Consider the following 23,869-nt stretch of genomic DNA (forward strand, 5'->3'; position numbering starts at 1 on the left):
TCGGCTCAGGTCATGATCTCAGGGTCCTGGGATCGAGTCCCACGTCGGGCTCTCTGTTCAGCAGGGAGCCTGCTTCCTCCTCTCTCTCTGCCTGCCTCTCTGCCTACTTGTGATCTCTCTCTGTCAAATAAATAAATAAAATCTTAAAAAAAAAAAAGAACTTATTAAACTCAACACCCGAAAAACAAATAACCAGCAATGAAGTAGCCAGAAGACATGAATAGATAACTTTCCAAAGAAGACATCCAAAGGGCTAACAGACATAGAAAATGCCAACATCACTCATCATTAGAGAAATACAAATCAAAACCACAATGAGACACCACCTCACACTAGTCAGAATGGCTAAAATTAACAATACAAGAAACAACAGGTGTTGGTGAGGATGCACAGAAAAGGAGCCCTCTTGCACTGTCAGGAATGCAAACTGGTGCAGCCACTCTGGAAAAGTTTGGAGGTTCCTCAAAAAGTTGAAAATAGATCTACCCATGACCCAGCAATTGCACTACTGGGCATTTACCCCAAAGATACAAATGTACTCCTCTGAAAAGGCACCTGCACCCCAATGTTTATAGCACCAATGCCCACAATAGCCAAACTATGGAAAGAGCCCAGCCAGAAGTCATCAACAGATGAATGGATAAAGAAGATGTGGTGTGTACACACACACTCACACACACACATGAATATTACTCAGTCATCAAAAAAATGAAATCTTGCCATCTGCAATGACACGGATGGAGCCAGAGTGTATTATGCTAAGTGGAATAAGTCAGTCAGAGACAAACAAGTACCATATGATCTCATTCGTATGTGAAATTTAAGAAAGAAAACAAGTGAACATATGGGGAACAGGGAAAAGAAAAAAAAGGAGAAAGGGACACAAGCCATAAGAGACTCTTAAGATTAGAAGACAAGCTGGGAGTTGGTGGGAGGGAGGTGGATGGGAGATGGGCTGAATGGGTGATGGGTATTAAAGAGGGCACTTGCTTTAAAAAAAAAAAAAAAAAAGTAAAGAGGGTGCTTGTGATGACTACTGGGTGTTGTAAATGATGAATCACTGAATTCTACTCCTGAAACTAATATTGCACTGTATGTTCACTAACTAAAATTAAAAAAAAAAAAGGTAAAAACTTAGTTTTTGAAAACTTTAGTGGTGCTTTGTACAGGAGTGGCTAACTATAGCCTCGGGGCCAAACTGGACCTGTAGCCTGTAAGTTAAGAATGGTTTTTATGTGGGACACCTGGATGGCTCAGACAGTTAAGCATCTGCCTTCGGCTCAGATTATGATCCTGGGGTCCTGGGATCGAGTCCTACATCAGGATCTTTGCTCAGTGGGGAGCCTGTTTCTCCCTCTGCCTGCTGTTTCTTCTGCTTGTGAGCTTTCTCTCTAAAATCTTAAAAAAAAAGAAGGGGGTTCATGAGGCATCTGGCTAACTCAGTGGGTTATGTGGATGTCTTTGGCTCAGGTCACGATCCTGGAATCGAGGGATTGAGGCCCATGTTGGGCTTTTCCCCCTTCCTCTGCAACCACCACCCACCCCACTTAGCAAACTGAATTCAACAATAGATTTTTAAAAAATCATTCACCACAATCAAGTGGGACTTATTCCTGGGATACAAGGGTGTTTAATATTCACAAATCAATGTGATGCATCATATCAATAAGAGAAAGGATAAAAACCATATGATCATTTCAATAGATGCAGAAAAAGCATCTAACAAAGCACAATGTTCATTCATGATAAAAACTCTCAACAAAGTAGGTTTAGAGGGAAATACCTCAACATAATAATGGCCATATATGAAGCACCCATAGCAAACATCTAATGGGGAAACACTGAGAACTTTCCCCCTAACAAGGAATAAGACAAGGATGTCCACTCTCACCACTTTTATTTAACACAGTACAGGAAGTCCTAGCCACAGCAATCAGACAACAAAAACAAAAGGCATCCAAATTGGCTATGGAAAAAGTTAAAACTTTCACTATTTGGAGATAATATACTATATATATACAGGAAGCCCTAAAGACTCCACAAAAAACTGCTGGAACTGATAAACGAATTCAGTAAAGTCACAGGATACCAAATCAATGTACAGGTTGTATGGCTGGTTCAGTCAGTAGAGCATGTGACTCTTCAGCTCCAGGTCATGAATTCAAGCCCCACACTGGGTGTGAGCCTAGTTAAAGGAAAAATAAAATATAAAAAATCTCCCAAAACAACAACAAAACAAAAGCAATATCAAATACAGAAATCTGTTGCATTTCTCCACACCAATGAGGCAGCAGAAAAGAAAGAGAAATTAAGGAAACAATCCCATTTACAACTGCACCCCAAAATAATAAGATACCTTGGAATAAACCTAACCAAAGAGGTGAAAGACCTGTACTCTGAAAACTATAAAACACTGATTACAGAAATTGAAAACGACACAAAGAAATGGAAAGACATTCCACTCTCATAGACTGGAAGAACAAATATTGTTAAAATGTCTGCACTACCCAAAGCAATCTACACCGTTAATGCAATCCCTATCAAAATATCAATAGGATTTTTCACAGAGCTAGAACTAACAATCCTAAAATTTGTGTGGAACCACAAAAGACTGCTGGTAGCCAAAGCATCTTGAGAAAGAAAAGCAAACCTGGAGGCATCACGTTTCCAGATTTCTACAAAGCTGTAACAATCAAAACAGGATGGTATTGGCACAAAAACAGACACACAGATCAACGGAACAGAAAAGAGAACCCAGAAATAAACCCTTAACTATATGGTCATTAATTAGTGACCATAATTAATGACCATAGTCATTAATTAATCTTCAACAAAGCAGGAGAGAATATGCAATTGGAAAGGACAGTCTCTTTAACAAAATGTGTTTGGAACACTGAACAGCTAAATGCAAAAGAATAAAACTGGACCACTTCCTTATACCATACACAAAAGGGATGAAAGACCCAAATCTTGAGACCTGAAACCATAAAAATCCTAGACGAGAACACAGGCAGTAACCTCTTTAACATAGCCTATAGCAACGTTTTTTTAGTTAGGTCTTTAGACTCATTAATCCACATCACCTATTGAGCCCATTTCTCCACCCCTGTCCCCTCTGATAGCCATTAGATTGTTCTCTATAATTAAGAGTCTGTTTCTTGCTTTGTATCTTTCTTTTTTTTTTCCACCTTGCCTATTTTCTTTCTTAAATTCCATATATGAGCGAAATCACTTGGTATTTGTCTTTTTCTGATTTGTTTTGCTTGCATTATACTCTCTACCTCCAACCATGCCATTGCAAATGACAAGATTTCATTCTTTCTTATGGCTGAATAATATTCCTGTGTGTGTATACACATACACCACATCTTCTTTATCCATTCATCAGTCATTAAATACTTGGACTGCTTCCGTATCTTGACTATTGTAAATAATGCTGCTATAAACATAGGGCTGCATGTATCCCTTTAAACTGGTGTTCCTATATTCTTTGAGTAAATACCTAGTAGTGTGATTGCTGGATCACAGGGTAGTTCCACTTTTAACTTTCTGAGGAACCTTCATACTGTTTTCCAGAATGGCTGCACCAGTTTGCATTCCTGCCAACAGTGTACAAGTGCTCCTTTTTCTCCATATCCCTGCCAACACCTGTTATTTCTAGTGTTTTTTAATTTTACCCTTTATGACATGTGTGAGGTGATATTACATTGCTGTATTTCTAGCATAACTATTTTTTAAGAATAATGACAGAAATAAAGATGTTAACAGAAACTGAAGAAATTTCTAAAGGATATTATTTTATATGAGGAAAGAAAATGATTCCAGAAGAGAATTCTCAGATACAACAAAGAATGCGAAGCAAAGAAATTGCTAAACATGTTGGTAAATCAAAACAAGTATGGACCATATAAAACCTAAGTGTCTGTCAGATTAAAAAAGACAATGAAAATACTGGTCCAAAACACATAAATTGATTGTAGGTAGGGGAGTATGATTAGCAGTGCTGTTAAAGATAGTATATAAAGCTCTCGTATTATTCAAGATGAAGAAAAAAATTCTGATTAACTTTAGATTTCAAGTTATGATGCACATTCTAGTTCTAAGTAATCACTAAAAATATAAATAGATGTAACTTCTACATCAGTAGAGGGAGGATAGGGAGGTGGAGATTGAGGTGAGAGGGGGGCAAACTCAAGCTATCCAAAAGGAAGCAAAATGTTAAATATGGAGGCACAGAAAAATGGGGTAAAAAGCATGAAATAAGATGGTATAACATAATAAAAATATATCACAAGTAACAGTAAATGTAAAGCGACCAAATTTGCAGTTTTAAAGAAAAAGTCAGTCATACCAGATAAATACTGACTCACATGAGGCAGGGATAGTTCTATTAATATCAGACAAACAGATTTTAAGAAAAACAAAATTAGGAAAATGAGGATCATGATGTAATAAAACATCAAAATAGGGCGCCTGGGTGGCTCAGTGGGTTGAGCTGCTTGCTGCCTTCAGCTCAGGTCATGATCTCAGGATCCTGGGATCGAGGCCCACATAGGGCTCTCTGCTCAGCAGGAAGTCTGTTTCCCTCTCTCTCTCTTTCTCTGCCTGCCTCTCTGCCTACTTGTGATCTCTGTCTGTCAAATAAATAAATAAAATCTTTAAAAAAAAACAAACCATCAAAATATATTAAAAAACTAAATTTGACAGAACTACATGGAGAAACTGTCACAGTCAACATTACAGTGGAGGAGTTTAACACATGTGCATCACTAATCTATACAGAGCAGACCAAACCTGGCATCCTGTACATGTAAAGAAACCTCTGAGCAATCAGAGAGACATAGGTAAGAACAATCTCAGCAGTACTGTTTGCAATGGCAAAAAAAAAGACACAATAAAAATGTCTATAAGGTGGGAAAACAGATAAACTGTGGTATATTCAATCAGTTACTTGGTTAAATATTTCTCATGGTTGGAGGGGAGCAGCAAAAGAGTACATACTGTATATCATCTATATAAACTAAAATATACACAAAATGAGTATCTCTATTGCACATAGATACATATATATATATATATATAAACACACATATATATATATACACACACACACACGTAAACTATAAGGAAAATGGAGAGACTCACAGGAGGCTCTGGTAGAGCAGAATATTTCTATTTTTCTTATACTTATGTAGTAGTACATGGCTACTCATCACATTATTCTTGACATCCTTTTCACTGTATTAAATATTTCAAAAAATTTTTTCTTAAGTAAGAACAAATTCTGCTCACAACTCTTCACTGGCAAGTTTCCTTCTCAAACTGAGAAGACTATATACAGAGGTTGTGGTATAGTGCAGCACTGTATGCATTAAAGATCACAATAACCAAGTAAGAGGTAATTACAAGGTTAAAATGAAAATGTACGCTGTTACATGGGGCACCTGGGGGGCTCAGTCTGTTAAGCATCTGCCTTCAGCTCAAATCATGATCTCAGGGTCCTGGGATCCAGCCCTGCACTGGGATCCATGCTCAGCAGGGAGCCTGCTTCTCCCTCTCCCTTTGCCCCGCCCTCCTTATGTGTACTCTAAAGAATAAGTAAAATCTTAAAAATTTAAAAAGAAAAATTCATGCTGTTACAAACTCAGACTAACAAACTGATGCTGGCATATAAAACAGATCGAAGAGGAGGCAGTGAGTTGAAGAGAGACAAGGCAGTCAGAGGGTTCAGCACCCCCCAGGCTTTGCCTTAGAAAGAGCAACAAACATAAAACATTAAAGAAAGAAAAAGGTTTAACTTCTGCCAGAAAAACTGGCAGAAATCACGTGTATGTATTAAGCTATTAAAACATTTCTTAATGACTGTAAATACTCATCGACTATTTCTTACCTACTGTTGGGTTATTATTTATGTACTGAGAGAGCAGATCTTCATCAGCTTGTTCGTGCTTTTCATCAGGAGCCAAGTTTTTCTTAGACAAGCTGTTGTTCCTTTTTAAAAGGGCTGTTTTACTCTCAGGCTGATCTGAAACTGGAATTTCCACTGGCTGGTAGTTAGCATGGATATATGGCTCTTCAGGAAGCATGTAACCTTTACTAAAACACTCTAGCAACCATTTTGCTCCTACTACATGAGGCCTGCAAAAATAGTACATAATTATTTATTAGCTTAAACCATAAAGACTATCATCCCACTTGCCATGCAGTTTCCATAATTGCATGGATAGGCAATTTTAAGGAAAATCATTAGAGTAGAAATTGCTTTGAATTAAAAACTGACAAAACCTGTGGGCTGACTTATCCCAAAACTGCTTCAATTCATCATCATAATCTCCCACGATAACATGAGTTACATCTTCATTGAGCTGATTAAAACGAACTCCACCTCCACTGTTAATAAGCCTTCTCAGTTTATCAAGCTTTCTGCCACTAAAACCACAAAGATAGATCTGCAAAGAAAGAAAATATTTACTTTAGATTAATGCATTTAAGATGGTTTGCTTCTCTCAACAGGAACACATTAAAAATATATATCCAAATGCACTGTGTGTAAATACACAGCTCTGCGTACATTTAATACATTAAGAATAGAGTATAACCTGAAACTTTTTTTTAACAATTCGACATTTTTTTCAAAAAAGATTTTTAAAATTCATTTGAGAGATAGAGTTGGGAGCGAATGGGAGCAGGAGCTAGGGAGAGGGTCAGAGGGACAGGGAGAAGCAGACTCCAGGCTGAGCAGGGAGCCTGAGATGGGGCTCAATCCCAGGACCTTGAGATCATGACTGGAAGCAAAGGCAGATGCTTAACCAACTGAGCCACCCAGGTGCCCCAACAATTCTGAAATTTGTATTTTTTACTATTTCTTCACAATACTATAGTATTATTACCCACTGTAGACAGCAGGTAAGTACTTTGAGGCTTTAAATAAAATGGAAGCTAGAATTCAGTTACCTTCTGGATACTAGTGCATAGCAATATCTAAAATGCAGGTAGCTCCTTAAATGCTGAAGATCTTATTACTTGTAAATTTTTTTTTAAAAAGATTTTATTTATTTATTTGACAGAGACAGAGAGATCACAAGTAGGCAGAGAGTCAGGCAGAGAGAGAGGGGGAAGTAGGCTCTCTGCTCAGCAGGGATTCTGAGGCAGATTCAGGGCTCGATCCCAGAATCCTGAGATTATGACCTGAGCTGAAGGCAGCGGCTTAATTCACTGAGCCCACCCAGGCGCCTCACTACTTGTAAATTTAAATTACAGAAATAAACTGGGGGGCGCCTGGGTGGCTCAGTGGGTTAAGCCGCTGCCTTCGGCTCAGGTCATGATCTCAGGGTCCTGGGATCGAGTCCCGCATCGGGCTCTCTGCTCAGCAGGGAGCCTGCTTCCCTTCCTCTCTCTCTGCCTGCCTCTCTGCTTACTTGTGATCTCTCTCTGTCAAATGAATAAATAAAAAAATCTTAAAAAAAAAAATAAATAAATAAACTGGAAATGAGATACCATCTCACACCAGTCAGAATGGCTAAAATCAACAAGTCAGAAAACAACAGATGTTGGCGAGGATGCGGAGAAAGGGGGACCCTCCTACACTGTTGGTGGGAATGCAAGCTGGTGCAGCCACTCTGGAAAACAGCGTGGAGGTTCCTCAAAAAGTTGAAAATAGAGCTACCCTACGACCCAGCAATTGCACTACTGGGTATTTACCCCAAAGATACAAATGTAGTGATATGAAGGGGCACGTGCACCCAAATGTTTATAGCAGCAATGTCCACAACAGCCAAACTATGGAAGGAACCTAGATGTCCATCAACAGAAGAATGGATAAAGAAGAGGTGGTGTGGTGTGTCTGGAATACTGTGTAGCCATCAAAAGAAATAAAATCTTGCCATTTGCAATGACGTGGATGGAACTAGAGGGTATTATGCTGAGTGAAATAAGTCAATCAGAGAAAGACAATTATCACATGATCTGCTTGATATGAGGAATTTGAGAGGCAGGGTGGGGAGTTTAGGGGGTAGGGAAGGAAAAAATGAAACAGGATGGGATTAGGAGGGAGGCAAACCATAAGGGACTCTTAATCTCACAAAACAAACTGAGGGTTGCTGCGGGGAGGGTGATATGGAGAGGGTGGTTGGGTTATGGACATTGGCAAGGGTATGTGATATGATGAGTGCTGTGAAATGGGTAAGCCTAATGATTCATGACCTGTAACCCCTGGGGCAAATACATTATATGTTAATTAAAAATAATTTTTAAAAAAAGAAATAAACGGGAGTTTATCTGATTCAGAAAACTTGGGTGTAAATTTTGGTTCAGAGGCCAATAATTAACTACATGCCCATGATAAGTTACTTAGGCTCTTTAAACCAGTGTTCTCACCTATAAATTGAGATATCCTTTACATGCTCGATTACACAAGAAAATTTAGGTCAAGCTGAGGACAGTACTTTGAGGATTATATGCAATAATTTATTTCTAAGTATCACTATGTATATATTTAAACCAATTTAATAAATATAAAGCTTTTTCATCTGTATTTTAAATGTCTTTAAAAAATTTTCGTAAGAATGGCAGATCTATTCCTAACTCCATTTATATCCCAAACTAAATAACCTCTGTTATTAGAAGATACTGTAACAAAAATCAGGAATCATAAACTTCCTGTAAGAATAACTAAAAGTTAAGGGTGTCTAGGAGGCCCTGTTGGTTAGGCGTCTAACCTTGGCTTCAGCTCAGGTCATGATCTCAGGATACTGAGATCAAGCTGCATTGCTGGACTTCATGCTCAGTGCAGAGTCTGCTTGAGATCTGCCCCTTCCTCTTGTGGTATCCTCTCTAAAATAAATAAATCTTAAAAAAACAATAACTAAAAGTCATGTCCATAATTACCAGAGTCTAGGATAAAAGATTATATAAGACACTTTCTGTTCTGACAATAAATTGATGTTTTATCAACTAATGTACAGCCTATTCACTCTACAAGTAGAAATCTATTAAAATTCAGCTCTAGGAGATCTACAGCATATAAGGTTTCCATCAAGGCACTTATAAGATAGTTTATTTATACACTAAAAAATTAGGTAGCCCAAGAGACATAAAACAAAGTAGTAGGTCTAGTGATTAGGAATATAGGATTTGGAGTAGATGGATGCCTAATTAATATCTGCGTGAATCTGAACAAGAACTGAACAAGCCTGTTTCAGGGTAATATCCATTTTAGAGTTATTTGTGGGAGTTAAATGAGATTACATACAACATAATAACTATATATTAACTGATTAGCACAGCCTAGGATATTAATAACACTTAATAAATGACAGTTATGGACAGATGTGGCCCAGTGCTTACATCTGCTTGACTAGAGTCAAGAGTTTACATGGATAAGGAATAAGCCCAACTCTGAGGGGTCTTCAAAGTCAGGCTAGAAGTACTGATGTACATTATCACTGAGGTATTACATAATAAAGACATACCCGACAACCATCTAATAAATCTTCAGGTGCTTGAAATGCACTGACATCCAGATTTTCCAGATTTTCAAGTGTAGGCTCCACTTTGCTATTAAGAACTGAATTACATATCGATTCATTTATACAACTTGCATTGATGTTGGAAATATGGCTGACATCTGAAAGAGTACGACCTACATATCAAACAAAGATGTAGAAATTTATGGAGATAAAATAGTGATTACCTATTTTCCTATAGGTTAGTTTTTCTTATACACAAAGGGTTGTGAATAATTTCCAAAGTAAGCATCAAATATTTTTATTTCAATCTTGGTGGCCAAGCATGACAAGGGAAAATGAAACTATGGTTCATGTCTTATTTCAAATAAAAACATACTTAATACATTTAATAATGGCTTGCTTCCATATACAATCTGAAGTTGTTCGCTGTAGGGTCCAGGAAAGGAAAAAGTATAACGTATGCTAAATTCTAACATGGCATGTACAAAATAGAAATGGTTTTCAATTTTATATAAATATAGATGGTCTATAATAGTAACAAACTAATAAAAATGTATTACATTTGTCCACCAGTCAGGTTTAGAAAAATTCTTTTTTAAGTCTTCGTAGTAATCTCAGCTTCTTTAATCATCTTTTGCATTAAACTAAGGTATGAAAGAAAATATACATCCATTATAAAAAGAAATAGCTAGAATTCTGGACTAGTTTTCATACAATTTAGCTATTACATAATTATGCCTGGAAGCATAGCAAGAAAGGATGGAATTCCCTACTATATCTCACTGATCCTATTTACATCAATTCTTACAAAGAAAGCGGTGGTAAAAATGACTGTTTGCTTTAATCCCACTGAAACTTACTATCAACTGTGTTGATCTGGCCAGTAGGAGTTGAAGTATCAGGCACAGTCTTTGTTTCTGGTCTTGGCTCTGTTTTGTATATGGATTCATCCTGACAAAAACCTTTGTCAACACTGTCAAAAAAACCACTGCGTGGTCACACAGTGTACATTCCATCTCTTGGCACATTCGTACTTTTGACCTATCACATCATTAAGAAATAGTGAGAAATGTAAACCATTAAAATCTATCTTTGTAGAAATATTAAAGCATGATCGGTTATGGGAAAAAACTCACCAAAACAAAATTAAAGTTACCAGTAATTATTCTTTTTTTTTTTTTTTTTAAAGATTTTATTTATTTATTTGTAAGAGAGAGGGATAGCGAGCACAGGCAGACAGAGTGGAAGGCAGAGTCAGAGGGAGAAGCAGGCTCCCTGCGGAGCAAGGAGCCCGATGTGGGACTTGATCCCAGGACGCTGGGATCATGACCTGAGCCGAAGGCAGCTGCTTAACCAACTGAGCCACCCAGGCGTCCCACCAATAATTATTCTTATATAAACAGTATGTTATATACTGTATGCAAGGGGGTTTGTCTCTTAAAATTGCATAATTTATATGGGGTGACTGAAATACTAGACCTGGTTTGAGTATAGTCTCCACTGCTTAATTTCTTTAAACCAGTTTCTTAATCTGTAACATGGGAATAACTCACAGAATTATGTGGCTTCAGTAAGACTGAATAAAACAACTGTGAAGACTGTAAATGTCCACAATATAAAAATACCAGCTTTGAATAGTCTACTCTAATGTCAACAGGATTTGACTTGAAGTCCAAACAGACAGGCATATTATAAGAAATATATCTTTTTATTGCCTTAAAACAACTTTTTTAACACAATGTATTTTGAAACAGTGCCATAGAGAAATTGAGGTCAATATGTACTAAACAATAACACAAAAAGGATTTCTTTTGGACATTCTTGAGAGCAAAGAGATGAACTGCCTTCAGGTTCAGAAATCAATAGCAGTTACCAACTCTACTCACAATTATATCATAGTTGGCCATACACAAAGTTCTGATTTAAGGACAATTACCAATTAATTTTAGCACGTTTTTTTTTTCCTATTTTGCTATCTAGGTTGCTTAATAAAACACAGACATAAATAAATAACAAAAACATTAACAAAATTCTTCTCTCATCAATTTGTATATATTTTAAGGGTATTTGTAAAGAAAAAAAAATCTTCCAAAATAGATAAAAACATTTCAGGACACCAAAATTAAACACAATTTTAAGGAATTCTTCTTATTGGTAGTTTATTTTTCTTCTTTTAACTGCCTTGTGCTCTGCAAGGTGCATCTTCAAGTTACAACTTCTAGTTCATCCGGTAAATCAGATTCATTCAATTAAAAACTAAGCCAAGCCTTTAAAATTTATCATTAGAGGGGCACCTGGGTGGCTCAGAGGGTTAGGCCTCTGCCTTCAGCTCGGGTCATGGTCTCAGGGTCCTGGGATCGAGCCCCACATTGGGCTCTCTGCTCGGTGGGGAGCCTGCTTCCCCCTCTCTCTGCCTGCCTCTCTGCCTACTTGTGATCTCTCTCTCTGTCAAATAAATAAATAAAATGTTAAAAATAAATAAATAGGGACGCCTGGGTGGCTCAGTTGGTTAAGCAGCTGCCTTCAGCTCAGGTTATGATCCCAGGGTTCTGGGATTGAGTCCCATATCAGGCTCCTTGCTCGGCAGGGAGCCTGCTTCTCCCTCTGCCTCTGCCTGCCTCTCTGTCTGCCTGTGCTCACTTGCTCTCTCTCCCTCTGTCTCTAACAAATAAATAAATAAAATCTTTAAAATAAAATAAAATAAAATTTATCATTAGAAAGAAATGTAATTTAGCTACATCTATTAGCCTTTTTGCTATTCATCCAAATTTCTTATTTTGTAATTATTTGGTACCTATGTAGCAAACTTTGAAAAAAAAAATCAAACAATAAAAACCACTGGAAATTGAAAAAAATATTTTTTCAATGACCTGGATAAACCTGGATAGTCATGTAACTTTTCTACAGATTTGTGAACCAAACTATTTTTCTAAGATTTTAGGGGGAAAAAATATGAGATTTTTAACACATCAGAAGCAAAAGCTATTCTGTAAAGATCTTAAAATGTTAAATACTAGAGAAAATTTTGCATTTTTTCCATTTGGGAAACATAGTTTTACCTTTTGGTTCTTGCACAATGAGGTGTGTGCATTCATTCATTTTCAGTTGTCCCATGTATTGACCTCCATGCTTAATTGTGAGTTGCTGAACTGCCTTTCTGTCTAAACTACACAAGCCAGTCACACAGATAATGCAACCAAGAAAAATGGGACACTTGAAGTCTTCCATGTTTACATCAGTATACCTAGTTATTTTTCTGGAAAAAATAAGTAACAAGGAAAAAATTAACATATTAATATACCAAATGGTTTAAAATTTATCAGAAGAATAATGACAAACAACAGAAATCACTAATACTTTCCTCATTTTTTAGAAAAGGGGAACTGAATCTCAAAATTACACTATCTGCTCATCTAAAAAGTAGTATTTTAGATAGAGCTTCTTAAATAAAACTGTTTTAAGGGAAAATGTTATTTCATTAACTCTTCTGAGTTCATGCTGGTCAAAGTCGTATATTTTCCAAAATTTTATGTGTAAATTTACTTAAAAACTCAAAGGACCTTGGTTGCCTACTAGAAAGATGGATTTTTTATCCTTCCATCATACGATATAAATAATAAGCAATAGTTTTTAGCAGAATACTAACAAAAATGTCATTCTTTTTCCATTTAAGACAGATTTTTTAAGATTAAAGGTACCAGTGTGGAGACAGGTTTAGAATGTGCTGGATGGTGTTGAAAAAAGACTACGAAAAACGCCCATTTCTAAGGTCCACAGGGGCAGGCAGGGATGCTATCCTGCTTTGCTTAGTATGTATGTCTAAAGCCTAGCTCAGACCAGGTACATAAAACGAACTTGATAAACATTTACTGAATGACCACATCCTAATGGCTGACATATGTTTATATTCAACTTTACACAGACACCTTTGTGAGGGAATACGACTGTCAAAAATGACTAATTTACTCTCCATCTTAGCACCATAGTAGAAGGATAATGCAACTTAAGAATAGTTGCCACAGTGATCTTCTCAACTATTTTACAGGCATTTACTGCTGAAAGCAATTTTTATTGTCAAAGCATTTGTTATCTTGTAACTAGTATTAAATCAAAAGCCTATTCTACTTATCAACTTACACCTTGATAAGACCTTGCAGATTACGCTTATTTTCAGTAAAGAGTAATAACCCCATTTTTTTTGTCCCTGAATAACAAATCCCAACAGGACAACATAAAACCTCCCCTGTAATAACCCACAATATGCCAAAATGATTGAATGTATCATTTTTTCAAATCTAGAAAACACATAAATGTCTTTCTTACTTCTCTTGTGACTTTTCCCAAAGGGTTTTAATCCAAGAAGGAAGCAAAATAGGTTTCTTTAGGTTTGCAGCAACTAAATATTTTTTGCTGCCAACTTCTCCTGCAATAAGGTGAGTTACTGATATATTAAGGTCTCTGTATACACGTCCACCCATCATTTGTACATATTTATGAACTTCTTCCTGTAAGCCCAAAAGAAAATACATTAATACCGAAGTAAACAATACCTCTTCCATTTTTTTATACAAAAACTCAAGTATCTTTTGTTGTTGTTAGCTTGAAGGCACAAATGTTTCTCACCACTATAAAGTTAAATAATCAAATTACTTTTTGGATAAAGATAAATATGAATTATACATAAATTTTAAAATAATTACTTTCATATAGTTGTTCAACTCCATGAGTTTATTAACCTATGTTGCTTCTACAATATACTGTGCATATATATATTTAAAAATATTGATTATATACATTATATATAAAAATATGTATTTTCTCTTTTAGCACTGTCAAAGCATTTCTTTCCTCATAGCAAATGTTAAACCCACAGCCCATTCTACCTCCCAACGTTTTTTAAAATAATTTTTTTAAAGATTTTATCTATTAGAGAGCAAGTGAGCAAGAGAGGGAGCGTGAGCACAAGTTGGGGGAAAGGGAGAAGAAAACTCCCTACTGAGCTCAGAGCCCAACGATCCCAAGACGCTGAGATCATGACCTGAGCCAAAGTGAGAAGCTTAACCAACTGAGCCACCCAGGCACTCCATCAACATTTTTTTAAAGAAGATCAACCATCTATTATGGAAAAATATGACTCAAACTCAGGGGAAAAAGAGTTTTCTTTCAAGTAGTTCTCAATAAAACAGATTCCACTATTTGTATTTCATTAAAATAGAAAAGCTATACATTGGTGTATACAGACCTTAAGTCATGAACACCGAGTACAAGGTCTTTCAAAGTGTCTCCTATGCAGTGAAAGATTAAGTGTGGAGATAAATATATTGATCATGATATTCCTCTTAGTACCTACCCTTTTATCTTTTTCCAGGCTTGTACAAGACACAGTTACATCAGACATAACCATATTATAAACTGGATGTTCAGCTCTTGGGACACATCGCTGGTGGTGCATACAAAATATGACTACTTGAGGGCCAACAATTCTGCAGCCAAGCTAAAAAAAAAAGGGAGAAAGCTTAGTATGTAGGAAAAGACCTCTAGCTTATAAAATTACATTTTGTAGGGCGCCTGGGTGGCTCAGTGGGTTAAGCCGCTGCCTTCGGCTCAGGTCGTGATCTCGGGGTCCTGGGATCGAGTCCCACATCGGGCTCTCCGCTCAGCAGGGAGCCTGCTTCCCTCTTACCTCTATCTCCCTCTCTGCCTGCCTCTCCATCTGCTTGTGATATCACTCTGTCAAATAAATAAATAAAATCTTTAAAAAAAAAAATAAAATTACATTTTGTAATTCTTAGCAATTCCTTCTTTTTTTTTTTTTTTTTTAAGATTTTGTTTATTTATTTGACAGAGAGATCACAATTAGGCAGAGAGGCAGGCAGGGTGGGGGGGGGGGGCGTAGGCCCATTGCTGAGCAGAGAGCCTGATGCGGGGCTCAATCCCAGGACTCTGGGATCATGACCTGAGCTGAAGGAAGAGGCTTGACCCACTGAGCCACCCAGGCCCTCCCTTTTTTTCTTTTAAAGATTTTATTTATTTATTTGACAGAGAAAGAGAGGGAGAGAGAGAGAGCAAAAGAAGGGGAGCAGCAGGCAGAGGGGGAAGGAGAAGCAGGCTCCCTGCTGAGCAGAGGGCCCAACATGGGGCTCCATCTCGGGACCCTGGGATCATGATCTGAGCCAAAGATAGATGCTTAACTGACCAAGCCAGCCAGGCGCCTCAATACTTAGCAATTCTTTACAGAAATTGAAGACCACTGCTAAATTGTTATAAGACAAAATAAGGACTATTATATAATTTCTTAGAGACTCTACACTTTAAATACACAGGCAATTAATGCAGGCTATCAAAAGAAATAAGCTTTAAGAGCCACATTCAATCACCAAATTTTATTTATTTATTTAATTTCTTTAAAAAAAAAAAAAACCCGATTTATTTATTTATTTATTTATTTGTCAGAGAGGAAGAGACACACACAAGCAGGCAGAGAGGCAGGCAGAAGCGGAGAGAGAAGCAGGCTCCCTGCTGAGCAAGGAGCCCGATGCGGGACTCGATCCCAGGACTCTGGGATCATGACCTGAGCCGAAGGCAGCGGCTTAACCCACTGAGCCACTCAGGCATCCCACCACCAAATTTTAATATCAGAAACAAACAGTCTTAATGATAGGTTATAGGAATAACAGACTTATGCTATAATAATTGTGAAAATCCATATAGTTTTTAAATGAAGTATCCAGCCAACCAAGCAGTTCAAATGTTTAAGAGCCTAATTAACCCTCTTCTAAAATACCTATTCTGTCACACAAACATACAAAAATCCTAGGCAGTTTCTACATTTGTGTTTTAAATACTTTGTCTTTAACTCAATGTCTTTCCAAGTAAGTATTTCTCAAAGATATTATGAGGCTATTAAAAATGGCCTTTTAATTCTGAAAAACAATCTGAGGGTTTTCAAGGGGCGGGGGATGGGAGGTTGGGGGAACCAGGTGGTGGGTATTGGAGAGGGCACGGATTGCATGGAGCACTGGGTGTGGTGCAAAAACAATGAATACTGTTACGCTGAAAATTAATAAAAAAATTTTTTTAAAAAATGGCCTTTTATTTTCACTGATAACTGAATTAGGAAAAGTTGACAGTCTTGCTCAATATCAGCACATTCAAGTCAGATCTAAAAAGCATATGGTTGCCAAAGTCACCAGGGCATGACTGATTTAAAGATGCACACGGTAAACAATTATTGTTACCTTTTTGTTCAGTCATAGGAAAATGTGTTTTCCTATGACTGTTTTAAATGTGTTTTTAATGCTATTTTAATGCTATTGATTCTATCTGACAAGGTGTGTTATTTCCAAAAGGAGGGTAGACCAACAATGCTTTTGGCAAAGGTGGGCACAGACCTTCCATAAATTGTGCAGATACTGCATCTATCTACTCTTCTATGTTTTCTTCTCCTTCAAACAAGAATCACTTCTTTGTAATCTGGATGGAATTACAGCCAGTTTACTTTTATTTCAATGCTTCTCTCTTGTCCAGACACCAAAAAAGTAATGAGTCAGTAGACTCTGGAATCAACAAAAAGAAATAAGATGGCTCATTGGTATATCAGCAATATTCATCCCCAAAATGCTTCCTTTAGGCATATAATGTTTCAGACCCTCTCTACAAGGTACAGATATGAAAACTGTGTGTGAAAGAGCACATAGGAAAGACAGTAAATAACCAAGCATTATGCTGAGGTCCTTCCCAAATTTTTATGGAAAATCTTGCAATCAAACTGAGTTTAAGTATGGCAGAACTCCGTCAATAAAGTGTTTTACTGACTTAAGCTAAGAGAAGTTATATATCCTGAAATATAAAAATTACATATAACAAAAGCCTATCATAACACGATTAGTCTTTAAAAATATAATTCTGGTCTCCCAAACCAAAAAATTCTTCTATATTCATAATCTATATAATACCTCATGGTTAGTATATTCATAATCTATATAATACCTCATAATCAGTTTTTGCTTCCACTGAAGCAAAACCAACAAAAATCAGACTACAGAAGGAACACACGAAAAGTTAGCAAACCTTTTTGAGGTGATCAAAGACAATGCCACTAAAAGGGTCACAGATATAAAGTGACCTGTCATTTTCCTTTATCTCCAATGCCTCTTCTTCTGTAATGATCTGAAGATATTCTTCTGATTGGAACTCTTTTATTGACTGAAAGAAAGAAAAAAAATGAAAGAGTGCACCTGAAATTTTTCACCTGTATTTAAGTCCTATGAACTCTATCTTCAAAAATCCATCTCTAATCCAATCTTTTATCCCATTGAAAGCTACCATCATCTCCCACCTAGACCTCTGCAGAAGTCTACAAAGTGGCTCCTTTTCCTTTCCTTGCCCTAAATCAATTTTCCATACAGAAACTAGTAATCTCTTTAATGATACAAATCAGGTCATGAGTCTGGCCCCTGCTTACCTCCCCACTCTAACCTTCTACATCTTTTCTCCCCTGCTTACCATTCTCTAGTCACTTCTTGTTTCTTGCTAGGTCTGGAACAAGCCACACATAAACTCGCATAAACTCATTAGAGGTTCTGCTCTTGTTCTCACTCCATGAAATATTTTCCCAGTCTTCACCTGACTTGATCCCTCACTTCAATCAGATTGTTCAAATGAAAAAGTCGAAGTCCTTACCATGGCTCTTAAGGTTCTTTACATGACCTCTTTACTCTTACCCTCTAAAGCACCCATTAATGTTCTTCCTCCAACCCTTGTTCACTACACTACAGCCACACTGTATTTTGGGTAGGCACTCCAAGTACTTTCTCAGGGACCTGTGTATGGCTGTTCTCTCTGCCTGAAAGCTTCTTCCCCAGACATTCACATGTCTAACCATCCCATCTCCTTCAAGTGTACTTATCTTCTCCATAAAGCCTTCACCAATCACACTCTACTTAAGATTATAACCTTCCCTTCTCCCACAACAAACATCCTTTAGAACTCAAACTGTTTTGCTCTTTTCTCTTCACATAGCACAGAGCCCCCATGTAACATATTATACAGTTCACTCATTTATTCTGATTTATGACTAGGTCCTCCTGCTAAAACAGAAGGTAAGCTCTGAGAAAGTATAGGTCTTTCCCTGCTGTGCTCACCAATGTATCCCAAGTACTACAGCAGTGCTTAACAGTCATGACACTCAGTAATTATTTGCTGAATGAACTTTAAAAAAAAACCTGCAACAACAGTGCTTCTTAAACTCTAATATATATAGGAATTACACTGAGGATCTTGTTAAAATGCAGAATCTAATTGGTCAGTCTGAGTTGGGCCCAAGGTTCTACACTTCCAACTCCACTGATGCTGCTGGGGTCTGTAAGTAGCAAGGCTCTACAATACCCCTCACATCTTTCCATATTACACTGTATACTGTGAAACATACTTTTAACTACAAAAAAGTGAAGTGTAACCAGTATATAACAGATTCAAATTTCTTCAGCATACAAAGGTCTACTCTAGTTAGTAGACATAGAAAGCAATGTAATGTCCAAGAATAGCAAATTTGCTAACTTCAATATAAATGTCATAATGGGGTGCCTGGCTGGCTCGATCAGTTAGGTGTCTGCCTTCGGTCATGATCTCAGGGTCCTGGGATCAAGCCCCACATCAACCTCTCTGCTCAGCCGGGACCCCGCTTCTCCCTCTGCCTGCTTCTCCCTCTGCTTGTGATCTCTCACCTCTCTCTCTACCCAATAAAATCCTAAAAAAAAAGTAATAGACTTCATGCTCCCCAAAATAATTATAATGATATATTTACATCAATCCAAAAATATGTAATGGCACATCTATATTAATGTACATTAAAATAAAACTAGTAAGAAAATAAATTACTAAGACATAAAGAGTCCAAAAAATCAAAAACACTAAAAACGAAAAAAAAAAGAATTCACAGCATCAAACAAGGCATTTTCAACTATTCTTACCTCAAGTGCTTTAAAAAAACATTCGGAATTATCTGAAGACTTTAAAAACTTCACAAGAAACGGTTCTTTGTCATTTCTGGACATTTTTGAACTGTCAAAATAAAGGAACTATTAACAAGGACAAAACACATCATGTATAAAGTTAAAAGCTAAAAGCATCTACTTTTCTGTGCAGACAACAATGCCCAAAGACAAGGCCTTGTCCATGGATTCGTTCATTAGTTTCTAAGAAACGCTGGAATGCGGGCAAAGTCAGGGAAAAAGAGGACAACACCAATCCTGGCAAACCAGAGAACAAAATTAATGTCCCTAAATTGAATACATTCGGACCCTTTGCTATGGGGCTCTAAGACCCCCTAGGCCAATGGGCATTCAACTGCACTTAGCTCAAGGATCCACGAACGAAACTGTCCAAGGCCCCTGACGTCTGTTCACCCCGCAGTAAACGGACTTTAATGGAAAAGTCGAAGCCGGTTAGCAAGGCCATGCCCCCAGAAGGCCGAATGCTCTTGCTTGCCAGCTGCCACAGAGAGGCCCGGCTCTCGGTCCAACCGCAGCCACGTCCTGTCCGGCGTCCAAGTCCCACCCGCCGGTCCGAGGGCCGGTTACACGGGCGGGAAACAAGGGCCCCGAAGGCCAGAGAAGGTGTTGCGACCCCCCCAGTTGGGGTGGGGAGGGAGCTGGGTCCTCTCCCCGTGCCTCACTCACCTCGGTGGAGCCTGGGGGGGGCCTTCGGGAGGCGAGTGGAGGGGCACGCGGCCTGCTGGGCGGTGGCTGGGGTCGGGCGCCAGCCCGGCGCACACCCGCCGCAGCCGGCGGCGCCCCCGACCCGAAGCAAACGCCGAACCCGGAAATTGCCGAGGCGGCGAACCGACTTTCGCGCCAACCGCGCGGACGCGCCCGCCTCTTCCTGCGGAAGTGACGCGATCCGCAGCTGAGGGAGGCGGGCCGAGATGTCAAAGGTGGGGGTGGGGCGATGGGAGTGGCGCTGTCGCCAGCAGGTTTAGGCGTTGCCCAGGTTTAGGGCTTTGAAGGGGCCGCTGGGAGTAGGCCAAGTGCTTACGGCTCAGGGGATGGGGCCGCAGGCTAGGAGTACCTTAGACGCGGTCCTAACACATCGAAATATGAAACCCCAGGGAAAATTAGGTTTCCTCAAGCAGTATTTTACACCTGCCATTCGCCAGGCAGTACGTGAGAAACCATGTATTACCACCCCTCTATGAGGCAAATCGTAGTATCTCCGTTTTACAGATGTGAAAACGGAGGCTTCAATAAGTTAAAGGATGTGAGGTCACGCTTTAAGGGGTAGAATTAGAACTGTATCCAAGTCTTTGACTCCACAGACAGGGTCCTTTTACCTCTAATACAACCGGAATGTGAGCACCACCTACCACAATCCAGATCTCTGAAGGGAAGGAAGATGTCAGGATGGCTTGAATCACACCGCTAATGCAAAAGGATCTTTTTCAGAGCTTCAGTAGTCTCTGCCCCTCTTCAAAGGGCATCTCCTTTTCTTTCTCTGCAGCTCCCTGAGAGTGGGGGAGATTCTGGGGCAGAACCTAATGTCCAAAGGCAAAGGTCAGGGAGAGGGGTTAAATGGGCCTGCAGCATCTTGGCTTGTTGAGAACCAGTGACAAACTGCTTAGCGGGTTTCTTATTTCATTCCTCACTCTTGAGACTGAGAAGCTCATGACTTTGGGTTGAGCAATATGAGAGCTTAATGGCATGTATACCGATTGCTTTTCTTTTCAGTGCCTACAGATGGGTCTACGTGTGTAAATACACCCGTGGCAGGTGAGTCAGCATCAGTAACACTGGGGCTCAAAGGTAAAGGCCATCGTTGGGGAGAGGGTGAGAAAAATCTTAAAAATGAAGCAAAGTGACTAGAGTTGTAAAAAATAAAATAACAAGGAGGATGAGCTACCATCACTACGGCTTAGTGTTAAGGAGCAGATGTGTCACAAAGCTGTGGTGACAAAGACTGTTTGTGGGGTTCTTCACAGACAACAAAGGACTCCTGCTTGCACTATTCCCATTTACTGTCCTCAGCAGTCCTCCAGGCTGTGGGCATCATTATCCCGTGTGGATGGGGAAAGTGAGGCCCAGGGCCATCAGCCAGGGAGTGGCTGCCCTGGGCTTGAGAAGAGGTGGTGTGACTGGAAGCCCCTTGCCCTTCCTGACACACCATCCTACTCCTTGCTACATGCTGCCTGCCCTTCTCTGCCCCAGGAGGCAGGAGCCCATTCCTGGCATTCTGGGCCAAGTGGAGGCTTCAGGATAGGAGGAGAGTCCCCGCTGCTCTAATGAAGAAGAGGGGGAAAATGAGCTCGACCTTTTAGCTTTCAGCCAGCTGACTGTAATAGCGGAGGTGTCCACCTTGTCTTTAGAATAGAGGAGGTGACGGGTACTCCTGTCTGTGTGTCTACATAGGCAGGGAGGGTCTGGATCTGTCCCTGAAGTACGTAATCTTGGAAAAACAGAGCAGTATTTCTCAATCCAGTGTAGTGCCTGGACTGGCTGCATCAGCATCACCTGAGAACTTGTGAGAAATACAAATTCTTGGGCCTAACCTCAGACCTGCTGAGTCAGGAACTCTGCATGTGGGTCCAGGCATTCTATTTTAATAAACCTGCCAGCTGATTTTGATGCCCATAAAAGTTTGCCTGAAAAGCATCTCTGAGGAAAAAATGAAAGTGGTGATATGGGTTGTGGTCCATGAAAGTTATGGTGAAAATGGGGAATAGCTGTGATTTTTCCACAGGCTGCTGCCTCAGAAGATGAGGTTCAGAATTAACTTTTCCTTCCCTTCTCTGGCATTCAGGGTCTTCTTGCTTCTTGGGCACTTCTGTCATCTACAGTCAGACACTCCAAACCCTACTTGGTGTAGGATTAAAGGGAACTTGATATTTAACTGTCTGTAGAATGAAAAAAATACAAGAAACAAATATGACAAAATAGTTACTTTTAAAATATGAATGGAGAGAATATGAGTATTTCTTATTATAATTTGCTACATAAATAAGATTTCTGAAAATTAATAAACTAAAAGTATGTACTTTTTTGAGGGATAGGGTTTTATATTTAAGATTCTAGTACAGTAAATGGATAAAGATAGGGATTATAGGGGCGCCTGGGTGGCTCAGTGGGTTGGGCCTCTGCCTTTGGCTCTGGTCATGATCCCAGGATGCTGGGATCGAGCCTCGCAGCGAGCTCTCTGCTCAGCGGGGAGCCTGCTTCCTCCTTTCTCTCTGCCTGTCTCTCTGCCTACTTGTGATCTCTGTCAAATAAATAAATGAATAAATCTTAAAGAAAAAAAAGAGATAGGGATTATATCTTTAAAAATGAGATTAGTAAATGATCTCGATTTCTGCAGAAACCATCTTTGCAGTGGCAAAACATTTGTTTAAATTGTTGTATTCGGGGGCACCTGGATGTCATTAAGTGTCTGCCTTCGGCTAGGGTCATGATCTCAGGTTCCTGGGATCGAGTCCCACATTGGGTTCCTTGCATTGCAGAAAGCCCACTTCTCCCTCTCCCACTACCCCAGCTTTTTTCCCTCTCTCAATGTGTCTCTCTCTGTCAAATAAGTAAATAAAACCTTTAAAAAAATAAACTGTTGTATTTGGTAACTTAGAAAGTAAAGCATAAGCATATTGAGTCTACTGAGGTGCATGGGAAAGGAAATAAAATGAAATGTTAGTGATACATGTTGCTACTGGCCGCATTTAATTAGGTACTATAAGAAAGAGACAAACTCAGAGAAGAATTGTTTTTTGTATGTGAAAAATAAAAGGGAATTAAGAAAATCCAAAAGTGTAGGGTTTTGCAAGGTTAGAAAGGCTGCCTACATCCGGGCCATAAAAACAAGAGATAAACCTGAGAGAGGTTTTGCACAACAAATGTCAAAACAAATGTCAACCTATCCATATGGGAAGGATCTAGTTGAGAGTATGGTTGTCCCATCCAAGCTGGATAGGCACCATCAACCAAGAGAGAGAGATGTGTGACGAAGACAGCAGTCAGGCTTGAAAGTTGGTCTAGGGGAGAACTGTGTGTGTGGCTACTGCTGTAGGGGGAAGGCTCTACCATGACTCCCTGGCAATTTTGCATGTATGCATATAGGAAAGGGTTTGGAATTGCGGCATATTTGGTGGTGCCGCATCCAAACACCTTGTGATCCTGCTGGAACATGAGAGGATGGGAGGCCTCTGTGGAACTGCTAGCTCAGAGGTACCTTTCACTTGTCCTTCTGTTTCCCTTAGCAAGGTGATGGATAGTTTCTCATAGCCTCCCAGATTCTGATGACAAATGGGGCTTTCTGCACCACCCCTCAGAACAGAACCACTTGACTGCTGTCTACATTTGGCTCCGTGGTGATGGGTTTCCCCACAACTCAGGTTGTGGTCCTCAGCTGTTTTCTTTCAGTGTCAT

General features: G+C 39.1%; 1 protein-coding gene across 1 annotated transcript in view; it reads right to left on the reverse strand.

Annotated features, from left to right (window-relative positions):
* Positions 1 to 20,329, reverse strand: part of TOPBP1 (DNA topoisomerase II binding protein 1) — a 63,766-nt gene extending 43,437 nt beyond the window's left edge. The window contains 11 exon segments of the mRNA XM_059390941.1: positions 5,891 to 6,138; positions 6,286 to 6,449; positions 9,471 to 9,640; positions 10,328 to 10,451; positions 10,453 to 10,508; positions 12,527 to 12,723; positions 13,791 to 13,972; positions 14,818 to 14,961; positions 17,538 to 17,672; positions 19,439 to 19,529; positions 20,147 to 20,329. Of these exon segments, the coding sequence (XP_059246924.1) occupies positions 5,891 to 6,138; positions 6,286 to 6,449; positions 9,471 to 9,640; positions 10,328 to 10,451; positions 10,453 to 10,508; positions 12,527 to 12,723; positions 13,791 to 13,972; positions 14,818 to 14,961; positions 17,538 to 17,672; positions 19,439 to 19,522 (1,504 nt within the window). The 5' untranslated portion in view covers positions 19,523 to 19,529; positions 20,147 to 20,329.
* Positions 20,330 to 23,869: the final 3,540 nt, after the last annotated feature.

The sequence above is a fragment of the Mustela nigripes genome, chromosome 2 (assembly GCF_022355385.1).
Source record: "Mustela nigripes isolate SB6536 chromosome 2, MUSNIG.SB6536, whole genome shotgun sequence".
In the NCBI taxonomy this organism is placed as follows: domain Eukaryota; kingdom Metazoa; phylum Chordata; class Mammalia; order Carnivora; family Mustelidae; genus Mustela; species Mustela nigripes.